At 53.7% G+C, this 19,412-nt stretch overlaps 1 protein-coding gene and 1 long non-coding RNA gene across 2 annotated transcripts; both read right to left on the reverse strand.

Annotated features, from left to right (window-relative positions):
- Window positions 1-1,479: 1,479 nt before the first annotated feature.
- Window positions 1,480-16,586, reverse strand: OSTC (oligosaccharyltransferase complex non-catalytic subunit). Its single transcript, XM_001510973.3, has 4 exons — window positions 16,350-16,586; window positions 8,232-8,325; window positions 4,034-4,231; window positions 1,480-2,076 (listed from the first exon to the last, which is right to left on the reverse strand). The coding sequence occupies exons 1-4, from the start codon at window positions 16,486-16,488 to the stop codon at window positions 2,058-2,060; spliced, it is 450 nt and encodes a 149-aa protein (XP_001511023.1). The 5' UTR covers window positions 16,489-16,586; the 3' UTR covers window positions 1,480-2,057.
- Window positions 16,587-17,353: 767 nt separating this feature from the next.
- LOC114815438 lies at window positions 17,354-18,604 on the reverse strand. Its single transcript, XR_003763212.1, has 3 exons — window positions 18,107-18,604; window positions 17,720-17,993; window positions 17,354-17,393 (listed from the first exon to the last, which is right to left on the reverse strand). It is a non-coding gene; the product is annotated as an uncharacterized LOC114815438 (long non-coding RNA).
- Between the last annotated feature and the right edge of the window lie 808 nt (window positions 18,605-19,412).

Below are 19,412 nucleotides of genomic sequence, written 5' to 3' on the forward strand. Positions count from 1 at the left end.
ACTGTGAGTCTCACGTGGGACAACCTGATGACCCTGTATCTCCCCCGGCGCTTAGAACAGTGCTCTGCACATAGTAAGCGCTTAACAAATACCAACATTATTATATTGGGAGCCCCACGTGGGAAGGGGAATGCGGCCAATCTGATAAACTTGTATCTAACCCAGTGCTTAGAAGAGTACTTGACACATAGTAAGGGCTTAGCAAATACCAATTGAAAAAACAGCACAGAATCAAAAACGTACAGAACCGGTACCGGTGACGGTGAGGAAATAAGTACGGAGTTAGTGCTGAGGAATTATTCAGGGTTCAGAATTTGGGGAGAAAAGAAAATTAGGGAAGAAACACCTCTCGGAAATAAGCTTTGTTAGCCGGGAATGTCGGTTTAGAGGAGTGAAGGGGGTGGAAACCAGATTGTACACAGTCCGGAATAATACTAATAATGTTGGTATTTAAGCGCTTACTATGTGCAGAGCACTGTTCTAAGCGCCGGGGGAGATACAGGGTCATCGGGTTGTCCCACGCGGGGCTCGCAGTCTTCATCCCCATTCTACAGATGAGGTCACTGAGGCACAGAGAAGTTAAAGGACTTGCCCACAGTCACGGCCGACAAGTAGGGAGTTGGAGGAAGTTGGAAGAAAAGTGTCAAAGGTTGAGAGGTTTTTTGCTTTTTTTTTTTTTTAATGGCGTCTGTTAAGTGCTCACGATGTGTCAGGCACTGTTCTAAGCACTGGGGCAGATACGAGGCAATCAGGTTGGACACAGTCCCCGTCCCACGTGGGGCTCACCGTCTCAATTCCCATTCTACAGATGAGGCAACTGAGGCACCGAGAAGTTAAATGAATTGCCCAGGGTCCCACTGCAGACACTGTGCTCTTGCCACTTGGCCGTGCTGCTTCTCTGTAAAAAGGTTGAAAAGAATTAGGACGGGGAGGAGTCCGTTAGATGTGGCCAGCAGGTCACTGATGACCTTGTGGTGTACAGTGCTTTGAACAGTGCTCTACCCACAGTAAGCCTGGAGAAAGCGGTCTCCGTGGCTGAAGGGAGCAGATACAGGACTGAAGGGCGTGAAGACGGGAGTTAGAAGAGAGGAAACAGAAGGAGCAGGTGGAAAGGGCGCAGACGTGCGAGGCAGAAGACCTGGGTTCGAATCCCAGCCCTGCCACTTGCCCGCTGATTCAATACCTGTTCTCCTTCCTACCTTCAGCCCGGAGTCCCCCAGGGGTCAGGGGGTGTTTTCGACTTGATTACACTTCAGCGCTCGTCACAGAGTTCAGTGCTTCACGGACACTTACCAAATTATTAGGTGTACACCGTCCATTTGAGGAGTTTAGAGGAAAATAGAAAGAGGGAGTTGGGGTGATACTTTTGCCCAGCCTCAGGCTTCCGCCAGTGACAGAGAGCTGAAGCTCAGAGCGGTCAACGAGAAGGCGATATTCAAGCTCAACCAACCAGAGACAATTTCAGGAACCATAAAAAAGTTATCGAGTAGAAAAATTATTTATTTCGCTCCTTTCACACATTTTGTCGAGTGTATGTACCATCTGTGTCTTCTAGGCATACAAATCTGAAACGCTGTACAGTCAAGCACTCTGTTGAAAGGCAAAGCACCATTGACAAAAGCAGATAACTTTCCACAGTTATCAACTTATTCAACCTGATAGCGATTTTACTCACATAAATCCCCCAGATACAACCTTCTCCCAAGTGTAAAATTTACAAACGGGGCGGTAAAAAAATGACCAGGATGCTTCACTCGGTACTACGACTGTATCTTCTAAGGAAGGGAAAAATAAACTCAGAGAAAGTGATCATTTTACTTACATGGTACCTCCAGAGAGAAAAAATATTTTGGTATTCATTTGGCCATAAGCACACACCTAAATAAGGTTAACATAAAGGCTTGAATTTTAACGGTGGGCATCTCTCTCTCGCTCTCTCTCTGAATACTCTGGATGTGGCTTATCCTCTCTAGGTGTCAAACCGGAGGCCGTGAATGGTCTTTCCAAGATCAAGAATTGGAGCAAATCCGTTTCGGCTGATTTCTTCACAGACGGCATTAACCCATCAGGTAGCCCCTGTTGGACAGAAAACAAAGATATAGGGAAGGGTGTGGAGACCAAAGCAATAATACGACAAGACTGCTCATTGATCCGATTACATGATTATCTTAAGACATACAATTAACAATCAACCAATCGGTGGTATTTATTGAGCGCTCATTAAGTGCAGAGCACTGTACTAACCGCTTGGGAGAGTACAAGACAATTAGCAGACATGCTCCCTGAACATAAATTAACAGCCTAGAGGATGAAGTGGCCCCTATTTTTTCTTATTTTGCACCTTTCCAAAGTGCATGACAAGATGCTAGCCCTGCTACTTTTTTTTTGAAATAATGTATTTATTAAGTGCTTACTGTGTGCCAGACACTGTACTAAAACGCCGGGAGAGATAAAGGCTGATCAGGTTGGATGAGAAGCAGCGTGGCTCGGTGGAAAGAGCACGGGCTTTGGAGTCGGAGGTCACGGGTTCGAATCCCGGCTCTGCCGCTTGCCACTTGTGTGACTGTGGGCAAGTCACTTCACTTCTCTGTGCCTCAGTTACCTCATCTGTAAAATGGGGATTAAGACTGTGAGCCCCACGTGGACCAAGCTGATTCCCCTGTGTCTACCCCAGCGCTCAGAACAGTGTTCTGCACATAGTAAGCGCTTAACAAATACCAACATTATTATTATTATTATGTTCCACATGGGGCTCACAGTCTAAATCCCCATTTTACAGATGAGGTAACTGAGGCCCAGAGAAGTTAAATGATTTACCCAAGGTCACACAGCAGGCAAGCGGCAGAGCACAGCTCAGAAACCGGGTCCTTCTGACTCCCAGGCCTTTGCTCTATTCACTAGGCCAAACCCTGTGTTCTGATATACGCCCAAGGCTGACACATACATAGCATGAAAGAGAAAAATGGAAATTGCTTGTGTTTAACCACTAAGCTTCCGTATTTAAGAACCTCCTGGAAATGTTTTCCCCGTGCCATAATCAAGAGCACGTATAATATGTCCAATTTACACCCACACCCTTAAGCCAAAATTGACTTTTTCCTGATCGACAACTTAGAAGACAAGTTTTCTTCTAAGGAACACAAAAGTTCTAAGACTCGATGACCTAAACATCGAGAATTAAAAAAATTACCAGGTAATTCATCCTCAAAATTAGTTGGCAGATAATTTCTTTCAAAAGACACGCTGCCGTATCTTTTAATAAAGTGTTTATGTATTTATGTGCTTACACACTACTGTTTCTCCTAAAATAGTAATGTTGGTATTTATTAAGCGCTTACTATGTGCAGAGCACCGTTCTAAGCGCTGAAGTATACAGGCTAATAAGGTTATCCCACATGAGGCTCACAGTCTTCATCCCCATTTTACAGATGAGGGAACTGAGGCAGAGAGAATCTATTTTAAATGTGTGTCTCCCCCTGTAATTTCTAAGCTCCCTATGGGCGAGGAGCTCGTCTACAAACCCTGCCGTACTGAACTTTCTCAAGCGCTTAGTACAGGGCTCTGCACACAGCAGGCGCTCAATAAACATCACGGAATAAATTCGTTCGATATCCTAATGGAAGAGATCGCTGGATCCCTCAAAGAAACCTTTGCCATTATTCCTGCTGCTCTGTGGCGTGACGGTTTGCGGGAGGGGGTTTTCATAGAATGCCCTGACCGGAGTTGACTAGAACGCGATCGTTATCCAGGCGATCCCCTCAGTCAGCCACAGAAATTAAGGGTAGAACGAACGAAACGCCCCTTTCGGGAGGCAGAACGAAAGGTACCGTGGGGGCAACAACAAGGTAGAGGATATTAAAGAAGCAAAGTAATAAAAGGAGGAGTCGAACCGCTAAGAACACGAAACAAATATGGAATCGAAATCGAGATAAATTCATCCGTTCTTCACCCGCAGTCCGTTTTGTGCACTGCTGTTATTTTACAACACGACGACAGATAAGGGAGAAAAGGAGAAGGTTCCTTTGTGACTTACGGCAATTTCATTCTCATGAACACTCTGGCCATGAAAAAACTCAGCAGAACACTGACAAATCCAATGAAGAGGAGAAGAAACCTATTGAGCTTGGGGATGTTTGGGGCGTTGGATCGATCCAGGATTATGAAGCCCAGCCCTCCCATCGTAAACAGGAAACTGGATGCGAGTCCTTCCATAATGTACTGTCCATTCACTCTGCAAAAAAGAAAACCAAACAAATGGTAACCAGACCTCGTAAAATGAGATCGCCCTTTCCGGCGTCTAGGGGGCGAGGGCACGGGGCGCGGTCGGAAGACGACGTGACCTCGAGCAAGTCGCTTAACTTCTCCGTGCCTCAGTTCCCTCATCTGCGGAAGGGGAATTCGCGACCTGTTCTCCCTCCTACTTGGGACTGTGAGTCCCATGTGGGACCTATCTTGGACCGACCCCGGGGTTTAGCGCATAGTAGGCACTTAACAAATAGCACAATTATTACTATTATTAGAAGACCCACGTTCTAGCCCGAACATGTCACCTGTCTAACGAACGTCCTGGAGCGGAAGTCGTAACTTCTTTGGGCCTCAGTTTCCTCATCTGTAAAATGGGAGAGCAAACACCTGTTCCCCCTCCCTAGACTGTAAGCCCCATGTTGGGGAGGGACTCTGTCCGGCCTAATTAGAGGGTATCTACCCCAGGACTCAGCACAGGGCTTGCCACGTGGTATGCGCTTAATACAAAATATTATTGGAAAAAGTCCATTTTTAATTTGAAACTCAGAGCTGCTAGGTTTGTTATTCTGAATTTTATTACTACTTCGATGTCTGCCAGGAGCTCCGATTTTTCATCAAACTATTAAAAGCTATCAGTTTAACTTCTGTCTTTCAATCTATACAAAGCCAGCACGAATCCAAAGGCAGAGAATGCCACTGCGTTGCCTTACGATTTTGAGGTATATTTTGGAAATTTTGAATTTCAGGATCAACTAAACTAGTTCACTTTGGACATGAGTGATATTTCCTTACGAAGGTTATCGTGAGTGATGAATTCCACAAGAAGGTTTGCTAGAGATAGAAGAGATTAATCGCTGGCAGAGTGAGGACAAGAACTCAGATCTCCTGACATTCAGCTCTGATATCTTTACTGGCCTAGCTGCCCCCAAAGTCACTTTTTGTGGAATTGCAAGTGCTTGTTATTTTGTAACCTAAGGGAATCTGCTCGCGTGACTTCTTTGCTACCCACCCATTTATGCTGAGATGAGGAGACACAGGGAGTGCAGAAAATAAGAGGGAGAGTGAATGACACTTTTTAGGAAATGTTTCTCCTCTTTAGCATAGAAATGACCAAATATTCAGCGGAGGGCATAAGAGTCCCTTTCTAGTTTGGGAGATAATAATGATAATAATAACAACAATTGTAATCTATGTGCTGGGGCAGATACAAGGTAGTTGGGTTGGACACAATTCCCGCCCCACATAGGGCTCACAGTCTTAATCCCCATTTTAGAGATGAGGGAACTGAGGCTCAGAAGCGAAGTGACTTGCCCAAGGTCACCTAGCAGCCAGGTGGCGGGGCCTGGAGTACAAGCCAGGTCCTTCCGACTCCCAGGCCCGAGCTCTGTCCAGTAGGCCCCGCTGCTAGGTCATTTATCGGCTACAGACAAAATTGGGAGAAGAGCGGCGACCCCGGTACGAAGGACAGGCCCGTCTTCTCAAAAATACGGCTTCTGGCAAAACCCAGAGGCGGAGCACCAAGTTTGCCCACCAAGCCTTCGCTTGACGATTTTTAACTGCAGCGGGTTGTGGGGGGCCAGATGAATCCACACAAAATCCGCTTCGGAACACTGCATTCGTGAACCCTACACATTTACAACGAGGAGAAATTCCCCGGGAGCTACGAGGGGAACTAAGAGGACGAATGGAAGTCCGGCAGATGAGAGCAAACACTACAGGATTTGAGACGATCCAGAAGTACGGGGGTTAGGGGAAAGCATGTCTCCCGTCCTCCCCGGCCACCCCCGAAGTCCTAACTTCTCTGGGCCTCAGTTCCCTCATCTGTAAAACGGGGATGAAGACTGTGAGCCTCACGTGGGACAACCTGATTACCCGGTATCTACCCCAGCGCTTAGAACAGTGCCCTGCCCATAGTAAGCGCTTAACAAATACCGACATTATTATTAAGTCTGCGTCAGAGAACACCCTCTTGCCATTTTCAGTCCTCCGTCCTGAGGAGTTCAGCTCTGTTCCCTCCCGACTCCACCTCTCTCTGGATAGCGGGGGCTCCAGGCGTTCTGAATTTTTAAGCCGGGGGGGATACGGCAAGCCAGCGTCCCTGCCACTGCCGGGGTTCGGCCACCGGCTTTCCGTGTGTGACAAACACCACTTCTAGCTCCCGGCTTCCAGGAGAGCCACCGCGTCCCCCGCGGAATTCTCTGAAATCCTAACGTGGCCCTGAGTTTAGCTATCGAGGGAGTCTCGGATCAAATGAATCATTTAGAAAGAGAGGGACTAGGGGTTTATCTGTGAGCCGGGCTGTGGGCTGGCTGGGCCGAATCTCGGCTTGAAGATAATCCAGTCGGCGACTCCCGATAAGAGAATGGTGCCTCTGAGACAATTCTCTCCTAACAGATAAGAGCGTGGGTCTGGGAGTCGGAAGGACCCGGATTCTAGTCCCAGCTCTGCCGCTTGTCTGCTGTGTGACCTTGGGCAAGTCACTTCACTTCTCCGGGCCACAGTTACCTCACCTGTAAAATGGGGATTAAGATTCTGAGTCCCACAGGGGACAGGGACCGTGTCCAACCTGATTACCTTCTATCTGCCCCAGCGGCTTAGAACGGTGCTCTGCACGTAGTAAGTGCTCGATAAATACAACCGAATGAATGCCACAGAGTGAGCGCTTCACGAATACAAACGAAAAAGAGAGAGAAATAAGGTGAGTTATTGTTTGTGTCAAGCTTTGCTCACAGGAACAAGAGACTCTATCTTTTAACCCCCAATTTTTCAGACCCCAATAATGACCCTCATCTCCTTTAAAAGAAATAAAATAAAATGTAAAAAAAAATAAAATTGGGGTAGAAATCTAATTTAAATTTCAACTTTTTTTTGTTTTTATTTTTATGATTCACCTGTAATGCCAGGACGGCAAGTGTCTCTTTGGGAATGTTCTTTCTGGCATCTGAAAAGGGCTCAAACTCTTGAAACCCCAGTGATCTTTTGCCACGCTTAAGGCCAAAGACAAACTTACTCTGGGGCGGGGACGGGAAAGATTTTTGTGCCGAAGCAGCAAAAAAAAAAAATTTACATCTCTGAACAGTTGGGGTGGCAAAGAGCCATACGATTTACAACCAATTTCTTAGACTGTGAGCCCCTCAAAGACTAGATACCGTGTCCGATTTCCACCGGCGCATATTTTTCCCGCGCCTCGCACACATTAAACACTTAGTAAATACTATTACTACCATCCCCTGTGCCTCTCCTATATGGCATCATTACATCACGCTGTTCACGGCACAAATGGGGCTGGCTTCACAGTACGGGGCTGTCCGTGCCGGTGGGAAAGAAGGGATTAGAAGGAGAGGAGGGGAGAAAGGAGAGGAGAGGGAAGAGGAGAGAAGAGGAAGGGTGTAAAAAAGTAAAGAGCAACTCCCGTCATCCCCTTCCGTTCTTCCTCAGGTGGCCCGGATGGCACAGGCTTATGGCAGAGCCAAAATGTATTTTTCGGTCTGAACATCGTGCACAGAGAACTCGTCTTCCAGCACTCCCCCCCGCAATCCCTCGAACGTCATTTCTGCTTTCCTGTACTGTCAAAGCGAGTCGGAGGCTTTCAAAGCGAAGCCATCTCCCCGGGGATCCGTACGGATGACTGACGCTTACCACTTCACCTTAGCCTCGGCGCCACAGAGGGGGCTACAGAGGCATGGTGGCTGAAGGGGAGTTGGTTGATTTATCTTGTTGAAATTTTTCACATTAAAATTTCTTGGGGGTTTTTTCCCTCCAAGTTTAATCCTCATTTAAAAAAAACAATGATTTGGGGAATAAAAACTGGGTAAAATCCTAAGATTCCATACTCCATTAATAAATGACTAAGAAAGCATCAGGGAGGCCCAAAGGAGAAACTTCACATTTCAATATCTGTACACATCCCTCCCCATCCCGCTTGGAAACCAGGCTGCTAAAACACCAAACAACACAATAATAACGATGGTGATGATAACTTCTACCTGTATGCCAAGAAAGCTACTGGTCTCTGGTGTCCGTGTTCATCCGTCATAGACCCGACACTGGGAGGTTCCACAATCACATCATAAATTATTCCTACGGAGAAGATAACAGCAGACTACATTAGGGAAGCTTCCACTTACAACTCCAGACTAAAACACACGGAATAGTGAAACACAGTCTGCTTCCTTGACTCCAGAGTTGTTACTTACAGAGATTACATGAGAATTAGGAGAGGAGAATGGTCACTTTAGCCTCCTGACTGGAAACTGAAAACAAAAAACCACCGCAAAACACTGCAAAATAGAAGGGCTCTTTCAGTTGTCAGCTGCTTATTTCCGTAAGTTCAGGCGGTTACTACACAGGAAAGGGGATACGTGCGAGTTACTTCTAAAGTAGTCAGTCAACAGTATTTATCGAGTGCTCACCGTATACAGAATTCTGTATTAAATGTCATACCGTACTCTCTCAAGCAATGTAACAGACGCATTTCCTGCCCACAACGACCCTAGCGTCTAGAGGGAGAGACAGACACTAATACAAATAAATAAATTACAATCACGTACAACAGTGCTGTGGGGCTGGGAGGTGGGGGATGAATAAAGGGAGCAAGTCAGGGTGACGCAGAAGGGAACCGAAGAGAAGGAAAAGTGGGGCTTAGTCTGGGAAGGCTTCTCGGAGGAGATGTGCCTTCAGAAAGGCTCCGAAGTGGGGGGAGAGTAATCGTCGGATGGGAGGAGGGAGGGCGTTCCGGGCCGGGGCGGGAGGTGGGCGAGAGGTCGACAGCGGGACAGACGAGACCGGGGTGCGGTGAGAAGCTCAGCGGTGCGTGGGCTGGGCTGTGGTAGGAGAGTAGCGAGGTGAGGCAGGAGGGGCCAAGGCGCGCGAGCACTTTAAAGTCAACGGTGAGGAGTTTCTGTCTGACGTGAGGGCGGATGGGCAGACGCTAGAGGTGCCCGAGGATGGGGGAAACACGGCCCCAATGCTTTTCGGAGAAAAATGATCCGGGCGGCGGAGTGAAGTACGGCCCGGAGCGGGGAGAGACCGGAGGCTGGGAGGTCACTAAGGAGGCTGATACTGGAATCGAGGTGGGACGGGACGACCGGACGAATGGGACAGCAGCTCGGACGGAGAGGAAAGGGCGGATTCGAACGACGCCGCGACGGTCAAACCGACGGGATTTACGACGGACCGAATACGTCTGCTGATCGAGGGAGAGGAGTCAAGGACGATGCCGAGGTTACAGGCTCGTGAGACGGGAAGGGTGGTGATGGGAAAATCAGGGGCAGGAAGATAAGGGATTATGTTTCACACATGACGAGGATACGCGCTTAGCACAGTGCTCTGCACATAGTAAGCGCTCAATAAATACTATTGAGTGAATGTCCGATTTGGAGCAGGAGGGCCGAGGTGGCGGCTGGAAGAATATAATCTGGGCAGGGTAAAGATCAATCACGGCGGGCTTCCCGCAGAAGTGACTTCAGGAGGGCTTGGAAGAAGCTGTGATCTGTCAGATTTGAAGGGAGAGAGGGGTCCAGGTGGGGAAAGGGTGCGAGCAGGAGGTCGGCAGCAGGAGAGATGAGAAAGAAGCACGGTGAACAGGCTCGTCCGGAAGGAACGAAGAGTGCAAGCTGGGTGCCGTGGGACAAGAGAGCGGTGGACCGGTAGGTGTTCCCAGAGCAGATCGAGTCCACTAAAGTCAGGGTTTAGAGGTAGCAGGTCCAATGGAAAGAAGATGGGGGGTGGGGAGGAATCAGGAGACCTGGGTTCTTCTCCCAGCTCCGCTCCTAGCCTGCTCTGTGACCTCGGACAGGTCGTTTAAGCTCAGTGGGAAGAGCCCGGGCTTGGGAGGCAGAGGTCGCGGGTTCGAATCCCGGAGCCGCCACTGGTCGGCTGTCTGACTGTGGGCAAGTCACTTCACGTCTCTGGGCCTCAGTTCCCTCATCTGTAAAATGGGGATCGAGACTGTGAGCCCCGCGCGGGACAACCCGATGACCCTGTATCTCCCCCGGCGCTGAGAAAGGTGCTCGGCACCTAGTAAGCGCTTAACAAATACCAACATTATTATCATTTAATGCTCTCTACCTATTTCCTCATCTATAAAACGGGACATGACACTGACTCTCCCTACTTTTTTTTTTTTTATAGTATTTGATAAGTGCTTACTACGTGCCCAACACTGTTCCGAACGCTGGGGTAGGAACAAGAGAATCAGGTTGGACACAGTCCCCGTCCCACAGGGGGCTCACGATCTCCCCATTTTACAGATGATGTAACTGAGGCACAGAGGAAGTGAAGTGACCTACCCAAGGTCACACAGCAGACAGGTGGCATCACCGGGATTAGAACCCAGGTCCCCCTGACTCCCGGGCCCATTCTCTGCTACGCTGATTCTCTCACATCTTAGACCGCGAGCCCCGTCTGAGACGGGCAACGCGTCCCAACCCGTCGTCTTGCATCTACCCCAGTGCGTAGCATATACGAAGCACGGGATATCTTAATTCTCATTTATTCTGCTTGATGTAGAAAACGGGTAACAATTGAAGGTTTTTGAAGAATGGAGAAGTACGGGCAGATACCGTTTTAGAAAAACGATCCGTGCGGTCCTTCCCAGACTGAGCTCCCCGCTTTTCCCCTCTGCTCCCTCTACCACCCCCCCTTCGCCTCCCCTCAGCTAAGCCCTCTCCTCCCCCCTTTCCCTCTCCTCCTCCCCCTCTCCCGTCCCCTCCCCTCGGCACCGTACTCGTCCGCTCGACTGAATAGATCTTCATCACCCTATTTATTTTGTTTAACGAGATGTACATCACCCTGATTCTATTTATTTGGGCTTGAGAGTCAGAGGTCATAGTTCGAATCCCAGCTCTGCCACTTGTCGGCTGTGTGACTGCGGGCGAGTCACTTCACTTCTCCGTGCCTCAGTTCCCTCATCTGTCAAATGGGGATTAACCGTGAGCCTCACGTGGGACGACCCGATGCCCCTCTATCTCCCCCAGCGCTTAGAACGGTGCTCTGCACAGAGTAAGCGCTTAACAAATATCAACATTATTATTTATTTGCCATTGTTTTTATGAGGTGTTCTTCCCCTCGACTCTATTTATCGCCATCGTTCTCGTCTGTCCGTCTCCCCCGATTAGACCGTGAGCCCGTCGAAGGGCAGGGACCGTCTCTGTCTGTTACCGACTTGTCCGTTCCAAGCGCTCGGTCCAGCGCTCCGCGCACAGTAAGCGCTCGATAGATACTATCGAATGAATGAATGACGGCGTCCCGCGCTTCCCCGGGGTTGAGTAGAGAGCGTTTCACGGAGCAGACGGCCCAGACCATCCTAACCGCCGGCTTTAAAGAACTCAATTACCTCGTCCTCTCCCGCCTCACCTCGCTGCTCTCCCGCTCCGACTCAGCCCGCGCACTCCGCTCCCCCCCGGCCGCTGAACCTCGATCCCGTCTCCCCCTCGCCCCCGTCCCGCCTCCGTCCCGGACGCCCTCCCTCTTCACAGCCGACGATCCCTCTCCCGCCTTCAAAGCCCCGTTGAAGGCGCATCTCCTCCCCGAGGCCTTCCCTGACTACGCCCTCCTTCCCCTTCTCCACGGCCCTTGCTTGGATCTGCTCCCTTTCCCCGCCCCTCCGTCGGCCCCCCCGGCCTTTAGGTCCCCATCCGTACTTATTTTTACTCAAATCCGTCTCCCCCTCCAGACTCTAAGCTCGCGGCGGGCAGGGAACGTGTCTTCCGACCCTGGAACGTCGTATTCTCCCGAGGGCTCAGCGCAGCGGTCGGCGCACGGCGAGTGCCCCATCGATACCACTCGATCGATCACGCATCTTGGCTGGGTCTTCGGTTCGCCGGGGCCTTCGTCGAGCACGGCTGCCGCGGAATCACTGCACGGTGGTGGATGTGTGAAGCCCACACGTGCAGGGCGTGTCGCTCGTGAACGATCTGGGATTTGGGAGACTCCCGCCCCCCCCCGCCCCCGAGACGAGGTGATTCCCAACTGGGCCCGCCTGAAAGAAAAGGACTGGATACGGGATCCACGTCCGGCGGGACGGGTGCCCCGAAATTCAGCTCGTTCGAGGCGAGATAAAAACAAACGGGATGTTCGACGGCGGCTTTGGAACCGCAGACCGTGAGCTCGCTGCGGGGAGGAGACGCGACCGCCAATTCTCTTATTCTGTCCTCTCCCGGGTGCTCTGCACGCGGTAAGCGCTCCATAAATACGACTGATCGACACAACCTCTTCAGCGTACTACTCGAGTGTCTACCGCAATGTGGAGACACATTCATTCAATCGTATTTATTGAGCGCTTACTATGTGCAGAGCGCTGTACTGAGAGCTTGGAATGGACAAGTCGGCAACAGATAGAGACGGTCCCTGCCCTCCGACGGGCTTACGGTCTAATCGGGGGAGACGGGCGGACGAGAACGATGGCGATAAACGGGGTCGAGGGGAACAACGTCTCGTAAAAACAACGGCAACTAAATAGAATCGGGGCGACGTACATCTCGTTAAACAAGATAAATAGGGCGATGAAGATCTATACAGTCGAGCGGACGAGGACGGTGCCGAGGGGGTGGGACGGGAGAGGGGGAGGAGCAGAGGGAAAGGGGGGAGAAGAGGGTTTAGCTGCGGAGAGGTGAGGGGGGGTAGAGGGAGCAGAGGGAAAAAAGGGGGGAGCTCAGTCTGGGAAGGCCTCTCGGAGGAGGTGAGCTTTTAGTAGGGATTTGAAGAGGGGAAGAGAATCAGATTGGCGGAGGTGAGGAAGGGGGGCGTTCCGGGACTTTGGGAGGACGCGGCCCCGGGGGCCGACGGCGGGATGGGCGAGACCGAGGGACGGTGAGGAGGTGGGCGGCCGGGAGCGGGAAAGCATAACCGGTTCAAATGTAGAACCTGGGTTACAAACGTGATCGAGAGCATTGCCCAAGACCCACTGACGGCAACCGAGGATGGAATAATAATGGTGTCTGTTAAGCGCTTACTACGTGCCGGGCACTGTTCTAAGCGCTGGGGGAGATACAAGGTCATCAGGTTGTCCTAACGTGGGGCTCAGTCTTAGTCCCCGTCTGAACGATGAGGTAATCGAGGCACCGAGAAGCGAAGCGGTGCCTCGCTTATAGATAAATTTTTAATAAATGACCAAATTCACTCATTCAATCGGATTTCTTGAGTGCTTCTTGTGTGCAAAGCACTATATTAAGCCCTCGGAAGAGTACGGCGTGACAATAAACGGTAATCGGAAGAGTACGGCCTAACGATAAACGGACACCTTCCCCGCTATAAATACACCGAGTGACTACGCTCTGCCGATGCCGTGATGCAAATGTCTAAACCGTGACATCGGTCTAAAAATAAGCCCCCGCGTGGAGCGTGCTGAACTGAAGCGAACACTTCCCGGAGCACTGCTAATACTTTAGGACTTTTTTGGATCCTGTATTTCTGCAATCCAGATATACAGAATGATCACCGGGACTTTACCCAATCCCTCTCACTGGCCAATCTGCCGGGTCCCTTTCCTTTTCATTAGAGTTATCAATATCCACCGCCACTCAGTGACATCACTCCTATTAACTATCGGAGAAGCAGCGTGGCTCAGTGGAAAGAGCACGGGCTTTGGAGTCAGGGCTCATGAGTTCGAATCCCAGCTCTGCCACTTGTCGGCTGTGTGACTGTGGGCAAGTCACTTAACTTCTCCGTGCCTCAGTTCCCTCATCTGTAAAATGGGGATTAAGACTGTGAGCCCCACGTGGGACAACCTGATTCCCCTATGTCTACCCCAGCGCTTAGAACAGTGCTCGGCACATAGTAAGCGCTTAACAAATACCAACATTATTATTATTATTATTATTATTATTAACGTCCGTCTCCTCTTCTGGACAACAGAGTTGTAATAATAATAATAATAATAATAATAATAATAATAATGACGATGCTGGTATCTGTTAAGCGCTTACTGCGCGCCGAGCGCCGTTCTAAGCGCCGGGGGAGATACGGGGTCGTCGGGTTGTCCCCCGTGAGGCTCACACCCTTTTAATCCCCATTTTACAGACGAGGGAACCGAGGCCCAGAGAAGCGACGTGACTCGCCCACGGTCACCCAGCCGCCAAGTGGCCGGGCCGGCATTCGAACCCACGACCTCCGACTCCCAAGCCCGGGCTCTTGCCACCGAGCCCCGCCGCTTCTCTCCCACACGGTAAGCGCTCAACCGACACCGCCGATTGCCCGCCTGACAAAATGCCCCGTCTGAGATGAAACAAATCCCGGAAATGAATCGCAGCCGGATCGTATTTTCGGAGCGCCGGGGGCACCCTCTTGGGGAATCGCTTCCAAGGCCGTCTGAGTCGGGTTCCAGCGCCAACGGCGTCGGCCCCGGGTGGAATTAATTCCCTCGGTTTCCCGGGACGGGGAAGGCAGGCTCATCTCTCAATGCCACCTCATCACTCCGCGAAAAAGCCACACCCCCTTTCTTAATAATCTCTCCTCAGGGGAAGAAGGCGGCCTTCCACTGACGTTCGTTCGCTAGTATTTACTGAGCGCTTACTACGTGCAGAGCACTGGACGAAGCGCTCGGAACGGACAGATCGGCCCACCGACGGGCTCACGGTCTAAGCGGCGGCGCTCGGCGGAAAGCGCCCGGGAGCCAGAGGTCACGCGTTCGAATCCCGGCTCCGCCGCCTGGCAGCTGTGTGACTGTGGGCGAGTCGCTCTGCTCCTCTGGGCCTCGGTCACCTCATCTGTAAAATGGGGATTAAGTGGGAGCCTCACGCGGGACAGCCTGATGACCCTGTATCTCCCCCAGCGCTTAGAACCGTGCTCTGCACAGAGTCAGCGCTTAAACACCATCCTCCTCTTCATCGTCGTCATTTCTCCGTGTCGCTCGGCGGCGAAACGGGGGCGAGGCCCGTGAGCCCCACGTGGGACGGCCCGGCGACCTCGTCATTCTTTCATTCATTCGCCCCTACGGACCGGGCCCCTCCTGGGTGCAGAGCACTGTCCTAGGCGCCGGGCAGCAGGGAGAGCCCGTCCCCGCCCAGCGACGGGCTCGCGGTCTACGGCGGAGCAGCCCGACAACAAGACAAGAGGGCAGGCGGCCAAAGAAAATAAGAGGAGCATAGATACGGAAACACCTTTAACGAAAGAAACGGCGTCGTGAACAATCCGCGCCAACGCGCAAAAGTGGGGAGCCGGAGGTCGTGGGTTCGAATCCCGCCCCGCCACTTGGCCGGGTGACTTTGGGCCGCTCGCTTCCCCTCTCTGGGCCTCAGTGAGCTCCTCTGCAAAATGGGGATGACGGACCATGGCGCTGCTCTTCGTTACACCGGTGGAGGTGCGGAGTCGTCGGGCGGTCTCACGTGGGGCTCGCGGTTGATGCCCACTTTTCCAGAGGGGGTCACTGAGGCACAGGGAAGTGATTTGAGAAGCGGCGGGGCTCAGTGGAAAGCGCCCGGGCTTGGGAGAGGTCACGGGTTCTAATCCCGGCTCCGCCACTGGTCAGCCGGGTGACCGTGGGTGAGTCGCTTCACTTCTCTGGGCCTCAGTGACCTCATCTGGAAGATGGGGATGAAGACCGGGAGCCCCACCTGGGACAGCCTGATTCCCCTGTGTCTCCCCCAGCGCTTAGAACGGTGCTCGGCCCAGAGTCAGCGCTTAACAAATACCAACATTCTTCTTCTTCTTCTCTGGGCCTCAGTGACCTCATCTGTAAAATGGGGATGAAGACTGGGAGCCTCCCGGGGGGGGGGGGGGCACCTGATGCCCCTGCATCTCCCCCAGCGCTTAACCGATACCAACATCATCATCATCATTATTATTATTGTTCTTTGGGCCTCAGCGACCTCATCTGTGAAATGGCCTTGTCCCTTCCAAGCGCTTGGTACAGCGCTCTGCACATAGTAAGCGCTCGATAAATACTACTGAATAAAATGGGGCTGAAGACTGGGAGCCTCCCGGGGGGCCGCCTGATGATCCTGTCTCTCCCCCAGCGCTGAGCACAGCGCTCTGCACGTAGTAAGCGCTTCACAGATACCAACAATTATCGCGATTCTCCGGGCCTCGGTGGCCTCATCTGGAAAATGGGGATGAAGACTGAGGCCCCAAGAGGAGGAGGGCGAGGAGGAGGGCGGCGGGGTTACCTCCGGTGATGAGGAAGTAGGAGAGGACGACGAGGGCGTAGACCGTCATGGCGGAGGGCACGTGCACCCAGGGCGGCCGCTTCAGCTTGAGGTTGGGACACTCCAGCACCGAGAAGGGCAGCCGGTACAGCGACTCCATGGCGGGCGCGGGCGCGGACGGGGCCGGGGGGGAGGCCCGCCCGGAGGAGGAGGCCCGCCCGGCACAGGGGCGCCGCCGGAAGTCGCCGCCGCCGCCGCCGCCGCCTTTACCCTGCCAGGACCTGCGACGCTCCGACGTGGCGGAGCCCCCGCACCGGGGCCACGCCCCCTCCCGCCCGACCCGCCAATGGGACGCGTCCTTTCCCCTCTAGGCCCCGCCCACGTTTCCCTGCGGCTCCGCCGATGGGACGCGTCCTTTCCCCGCCGGGCCCCGCCCACGCTTCCCTCCGGCTCCGCCAATGGGACGCGTCCTTTCCCCGACAGGCCCCGCCCACGCCGCCTGCCGCCCGATCCGCCGATGAGACGCGTCCTTTCCCCGCTGGGCCCCGCCCCCCGCCGGCTCCCCCAATGGGACCCGCCCTCTCCCCCCTTAGCCCCGCCAATGGGACCCGTCCCTTCCCCGCCAGGCCCCGCCCACCGCTCCAGCTCCGCCAATGGGACAGGGCCTTTCCTCCCTAGACCACGCCCCCTTCCCCCGCTAGGCCTCGTCCACGGACACGCCCCCTCCGCCCTGACCCGCCAATGGGACCCGTCGCTTTCCCGTTAGGCCCCGCCCACACCGCCTCCCCTCCCGCGGGGCTCAGCGGCAAGAGCCCGGGCTTGGGAGTCGGGGGTGGGTGGGGGGGGGTCGTGGGTTCGACTCCCGCCTCTGCCCCTTGGGCGCTGTGTGACCTTGGGCGAGTCGCTTCACTTCTCTGGGCCTCAGTTCCCAGAAGCAGCGTGGCTCAGTGGAAAGAGCCCGGGCTTTGGAGTCGGAGGTCATGGGTTCGAATCCCGGCTCGCCCACTTGTCAGCTGTGGGACTTTGGGCAAGTCGCTTCACTTCTCGGTGCCTCAGTGACCTCGTCTGGAAAATGGGGATGAAGACCGTGAGCCCCACGCGGGACCACCCGATTCCCCTGTGTCTACCCCAAGCGCTTAGAACGGTGCTCGGCACGTAGTAAGCGCTTAACAGATGCCGACATTAACATTAGTTCCCTAAGCCGTGCGACCGTGGGCGAGTCGCTTCACTTCTCTGGGCCTCGGTGACCTCATCTGGAAAATGGGGATGAAGACCGGGAGCCTCACGTGGGACGACCCGACGACCCCCGTATCTCCCCCAGCGCGTAGCACAGTGCTCTGCACGCAGTCAGCGCTTAACGAATACCAACATTATTATTATAAGCCCCGAACCGCTGTCAGAAAACCTCCAGGAAAGGAACGGGCGGCAGCCGCGACGAGGAGGAGACGAGAGAAGGCCGGGGCGGGCTCCTCCGTCGCAGTCGTCTCGGTTTCCTCCATCTCTTCTTCCCGCGCAGGGTGAATCTCTCCGACGTCCCTCCCACCGGCCCGGCCCGTGTGCCTCGTCGCCCGTCGCTTCTTCGGTCTGCCCGTCGACGCGGCCTTCGGACGGTATCCTGGAGGCTGCTCTGGAGATGGTAGACGTGACTCCGGCCCTTTACGGAGCCTACAGTCAAGTGGGGAAAAAGAGACACTAAAATAAACTGCAGGCAGAGGGAAGCAAACGAGCGGCTTTAGAGAAGCAGCGTGGTCTGGTTGAAGCAGTTCGGGTCTGGAGACCTGGATTCGGATCCTGGCTCTTCCGCCGGAGCGCAACAGTGACGACGGTAGCCGTTAAGCGCTTGCTGTATGCCAAGCGCCGGGGCGGATACGGGGTCATCGGATTGCCTCACGGAGGGCTCGCGGCCTTAACCTGCGTTTTCCAGATGAGGGTCGCCGAGTTAAGTGGCCCGCCCGAGGTCCCGGAGCAGACGAGCGGCGGGGCCGGGATCAGAACCCGCGTCCTCCGACTCCCAAGCCGGCGCCCCGCTCATCGAGCGCGTACCGAGCGCCTCGGAGAGTACGTTGTAACGGACACATCCCCTGCCCACGCTGAGCTTACGGTCCAGAGGAGGTAACGGTGGTGTTCCTTAAGCGCCTACCTCACGCCGGGCACCGTACCGAGCGCCGGGGCGGATCCGAGCCGATCGGGCCGGACACCGCCCCCGTGCCACGTGGGGCTCCACGGCCTCGATCCCCATTTTCCAGAGGAGGTAACTGAGGCCCAGGGAAGTGAAGTGATTTGCCCAGAGCGGTTGCCCAAGCAGACGAGTGGCGGAGCCAGGATTAGAAACCGGGTCCTTCCGACTCCCAAAGCCTAGACCGGAATGGCGGCGATTTAGACGGGGGACGGGGAGGATTCTGGAAATGCTGTGGAAGAAAAACCAAGATTTGGCGAAGGACAGAATATGCGGGGGGGGGGGGGGTTTGCGTGGCATTTAAGTGTTTACTACGTTCCAGGCATTGTTCTAGGCTCTCGGGTAGGTGAGAGGTAAGCGGGTCGGACGCGGTCCACATCCCACGTGGGGAGGAGGTGGGGTGTCCCGGTCTTCATCCCCCTTTTACAGATTCACTAGTATTTATCACTGTACTAAGCGCTTGGAACGGACAGATGGGCAACAGATAGAGACGGTCCCCGCCCTCTGACGGCCTCACGGTCTAACTGGGGGAGACAGACAGAAACGAGAGTAATAATGATAACGTTGGTATTTGTTAAGCGCTCCTTCTGTGCCGAGCGCCGTTCTAAGCGCCGGGGTGGACACGGGGGAATCGGGTCGTCCCACGCGGGGCTCCCGGTCTTAATCCCCATTTTACAGACGAGGTCACCGAGGCACCGAGAAGTGACTTACCCGACGTCGCACGGCCGGTACGCGGCCGAGCCGGGATTCGAACCCATGAGCTCTGACTCCGAAGCCCGTGCTCTTTCCACCGAGCCACGAGAGGGACGATGAGCCGTTCGGCTCTGGACCGGGTTGAGCTTGAGCCGCCAGCGGGACATTCACCCAGGGGGGCCCCGGGGGCGGGATGTGCGACTGCAGAGGAGAAA

Source organism: Ornithorhynchus anatinus, chromosome 12 (genome assembly GCF_004115215.2).
Source record: "Ornithorhynchus anatinus isolate Pmale09 chromosome 12, mOrnAna1.pri.v4, whole genome shotgun sequence".
Lineage (NCBI taxonomy): Eukaryota > Metazoa > Chordata > Mammalia > Monotremata > Ornithorhynchidae > Ornithorhynchus > Ornithorhynchus anatinus.